Source organism: Morone saxatilis, unplaced genomic scaffold (assembly GCF_004916995.1).
Source record: "Morone saxatilis isolate NCDOM2014 unplaced genomic scaffold, NCSU_SB_2.0 Contig7, whole genome shotgun sequence".
NCBI lineage: Eukaryota > Metazoa > Chordata > Actinopteri > Moronidae > Morone > Morone saxatilis.
In genome coordinates this window covers 2,688,713-2,693,147 of record NW_023340246.1, presented here as the reverse complement: position 1 = coordinate 2,693,147, position 4,435 = coordinate 2,688,713, and the positions used below count along the sequence as shown (strand labels likewise).

At 39.8% G+C, this 4,435-nt stretch overlaps 1 protein-coding gene across 1 annotated transcript in view; it reads right to left on the bottom strand.

The window, feature by feature from the left end:
* LOC118341058 (DNA polymerase zeta catalytic subunit-like) overlaps window positions 1-4,435 on the bottom strand; it is a gene marked incomplete in the record, with an annotated part of 68,493 nt that overhangs the window by 18,987 nt on the left and 45,071 nt on the right. Inside the window, 3 exon segments of the mRNA XM_035679232.1 lie at window positions 97-334; window positions 612-740; window positions 3,742-3,872. Of these exon segments, the coding sequence (XP_035535125.1) occupies window positions 97-334; window positions 612-740; window positions 3,742-3,872 (498 nt within the window).

Genomic DNA, 4,435 nt, shown 5'->3' with positions numbered 1-4,435 from the left:
TGGTACGTGATGACATATGTATGTACATAAGCACCGATGCAGGTAAAAGTACACAAATCAAAAAGGTTTTTCACTCTACGACAGAGAGGAACATGCCTTGCTAAGGATGACCTCTGAGGAGCCTCGCTGTCCCACCGCTGTGACATTATCACACTGAGCTCAGCCTCTTCCTTGTCCAGCTCGGGCCCTGCCTCCTCCTCATCGCTGTTGCAGTGGTAGCTCCTGGCACCAGGAAGTGACTGGGACTGGGAATTCTGCCTAACGGGGGTCCTGCAGAAACCATCGTCCTCCAGGCCTGCCAGCAAATCAATGATGGCACGGTCTTGGCTGCTGTCTGCATACACAACAAAAACAAAGCATTTAAAAAGACATTACATCAATTAGCTGCAAGCAACAACTTCAAGAGTGGTCCCAAATTAATCAGGTAAGTCATTACTAGTCAGGTAAATTGGCAAACCTTTGGCTTTATTTTCGCAGGATTACAGGATTTGGCACAGTTACCACATCTTAGCCATGCATTTATTTGAAATAAATGAAAGTTTTTAATTTTTAAACACAAAGAAGGACAAGAAAGTGAGCAGAGTGTGTTTGGGTCAAAGTGGCTACCGTACCTAATAGGGGCAAGTGGTTGGATGTCTGGGAGAGCGGGAGAAAGGTCTGACTGTTCTCCAGGAGGCTCAAGATGGCCTCCTCATCAACAACAGCCTCCTCTGGGATTTTACCACTGCTCCTCACAGAGTCTGAGATGGGGTTGGCATGGAGAGAAGACTACTGTTAGCATCACTGAGACAACCCACTTTACACGGCAGGCAGACTTGACATAATCTAAAAAGAGAGCGCACGCACACGCACACGCACACACACACACACACACACACAAAGTAACACTATGGTTCAGCATGAGGTCAATGTGTGTGTGCCACTGCTGTTTCTGCCAGCTTCTACGCTCCTACGGGAGCCTTGGCAGAGGGAGTGCCTGCAGATTAGGCTAATTCTAATCACACTTTGAACCACTGACACAGTTGGAGTGATAGGGAGAATATAAACAAATGTCACCAGCTACCTCTCCTATCAACCACACAGTCAGAAGACCAGGGCAACATATAGAGGTACCAAAAATCATATAAAAGTTCAGCTAGCATTGATAATTATTATATCGTGTTGCTATCTGATGAAATAAAAAACATAGAAAGAAATGGGAAATGTGGACAGTAAAGGTGGGAATATACAAACAGGATTCATACAAACTAATGTAAATATGATACATAGTATAATCCAATAGCTTTAACAGTGAAACTTTAAGTTGGATTCATAGTGTTGTGTTATATAGGGACCATGAACCATAGACCATTCATTTTCAGAGAGTGGGTATTTGGGTCCCAAATACATTTGCAGTATACATTTCCTCTTGCTAAATGCACTTATTTTTCTTCATTTTTAAAGTATTTAAAATGCGTATGATGTTTTGCTGATTAAAATAAGGTCCTTAACTCCAGCTAAATGCTCTTAAAGACTGCGTGTGCATTTCGTATGAATGAGACAGGGTCTACTAAACGCTACCGTATTTATTTATTTTGTATAATTTATACAATTTAAGTATTTGTGTAAGTGTCTACATTGTTTTATTGATGAGGTAGAAAATGCAACCTTTAAACTATGCACATATTTTGTCTCATATTTTGTCAAGTGACAGCAGTTTCTTTTGCTGAGAGAGAAAAAAACGAGAATTTTTTTACCTCAATGAATTTTTTTTTTTTTCTTACTGATGATGAAGTTGTGATTTATCAAACATATAACTCATCAAAATGGCTGGCTTACCTGTTCATGAAAACATGACATGATGCAGAGATAGCAGGAAAAATTAGGAAAATTCATTTATGCACAAATTTGCTCCTCTCACTGTATATTGGGTCGCCATGGTTTGTCATTTTTAAAAAAGTGGGTCCCCAGAACATAAAACTACAACAGAACTTACATGTACTCCACAAAAGTGAACTACACTTTTGGGCGATGGCAGCTACACAGGCGCTATGAAGACTGCAAAAACTGGGACTGGTCAGCTTATGTTTTGCTCCTACAAGTTTTGTGATGCTCAGAGATTGTTGATAAGCACGTTCAAGAAAGACTCAGTAGTCTTCTTTTCAAAAACACCAGACATATTTCACAATCTAACACAAAACAAACGTAATGACTACTTTGACATTACGTTTAAGCAATAATCTCTTATCAGTCGCAAGAAAAGGACAAACTTCAGTCGTCACTCAAAACAAGATGACTTAGACAAGGTAATATTCTGATAATTTATGAGTCGTATGACACAACAGGCTAGTGTTGCAAGATGCTATCAATGAGTCAAATCTGATCCGGCTCAAAGGTGTATGCTTACACCAACCAGTCAAGTAGCAGTTTACATCCATGTCGGTCCAGACTCATTTATTATATGTGTGGCAGAGGCTGTAAAGGAATTTAATAAAAAAGGTATTGAGTATATTTATTGGCAAAATGGAAGTTATTACTTTATTGACATGATTCCAGTTAACAATTTCCAGTAAGAAACATGCCGTCTTCAGTTAGAGACTATTTTACAGAGCAACCCAGAGGACAGAGAGCTCCATCATGTTGTCCAACGACAGTCACCTGAAGCTCAATATCAGAAAAAACAATGAGCTTGTGGTCGACTATCAGCAACAGAATGAGTTTTATTGCCAAGTAGGTTTTTACATACAAGAAATTTGCCTTGGTATACTGGTGCACAACAATTAAACATAGAATGATCAATGATCAATATAAATAAAGAAGACCTCCCTGTCCTTGTTTTCATCCAGGGAGAGGAAGTGAAGAGAGTGGACTCCTACGAGTACCTTGGGGTCCAAATCAATAAAAAAAAAAACTGTACTGGACTCACAACACTGAAGCCCTCTTCAGGAAAGGACACAGCAGACTGCTCTTCCAGAGGAGACTCAAGATACAAAATTGATTTGACTGACTTTTTCTTGTTCTGCTGTGTGTTTATTAGTTTGTAGGTTCATTGTTAGAAACAGAACCAGAGTCAAATTCCTCGTATGTGTTCACATGCTTGGCCAAAAAAGCTGATATGGATTACATTTACATAGAATATATAAATTCTAGTGTCACCAATTCAGTGTCCAGCCAACTGTGAAATATGGTCACAATCTCCCCTTCTGTTGCTGAGTTATGCTGTTGAATAATGGCCAGAAGTAGTAGAAGTAGAAGAAGTGCTTTTGCAGAACATTGTGAGAAGTTGATCTTTGACCTTTTGGATATAAAATGTCCTCACTTCATCATTTTATCCTATTAGACAATTGTGTGAAATTTTGATATGGCCAAAAACCTTTGACCACCAAAATTTAATCCCTTAATTCAACCAGCATTAAGGCATAACAAAAAAATAAAGAAATCCACCTTTAGTTTCTGACAAAACAATCTCACCTCAAGGTCCATATAGTACTGATTGATACAGTCAAAAGCTGCTGCTTAATGGACCCCGAGGTGAGAGGGTTATCTCTGTCGTTTTCAAGGTCTATGACTTCTCACTATGAATGATGGAAAGTTTGAACATCTACAGCTCCGTGGCAACTGAGTACATTTAATATGTTGGTGATGATCTGCTCTTCCAGAGGTTTGAATTATTATTTATGCAGCCCATTTTGGGGCTTGAGGACTATGTGATATGCAGATAGATCTATTTAAGCATTTTACACAGTTGTAGGGTTTCCTCACCGGGCTGCAAGTCCCTGTGCACCTCCACAGCATTAGCTGGGGTACACAGCAGTTCCTCAGGGGTCAGAGGGTCAGAATGCAGAGTAAGACCACCAGGAAAATCCTCTTGGTCCTCCCCATCACCTTGTGTCCTTGTGAGACAGACAGAAATGATGATGAATTACTGTTGTAATTACACTGTTTATAACTCTTTCTTTTTAAGTTCTTAGAGGACCCTTGAAGGCTCAAGGGTCCTGAAAACAGATTACTATTTATTGCAACACAGAAAACAAACTGTGATTCATTGGTAAAAACAAGTAATGTCAGTATATTAGCGCCCTAACAGTAATTGAGCTAAGACAACCAGTTTACATACAAAAAACAAACACACAGATCAAATGATGCAACACTTTTACTCCCATTACATCTGCAAAGGAATGATGGATTTTCGGATTTTCCCATTTTAAATAAATAAAAGCAGTGCTGTCCGCTTGGCGGTTACTTGAATCACAAAGCAGAGGACCTTCTGGTATCTGCCCTCATGCAGTCATGTTCTATTAGCATCTCTTTACTGGGTCTTAATCAGGTGAAGTGCGCTGTTTACTCTGCGTATGTGTACACAGAGGTGTGCGATGGCTATGTGTGTCTTTGGGTGGCTAAGTGTGTGGAGAGTGTCTCTTGTCTGGTGTGAGTGTGTGCAGCTGAGTGGTGTGTG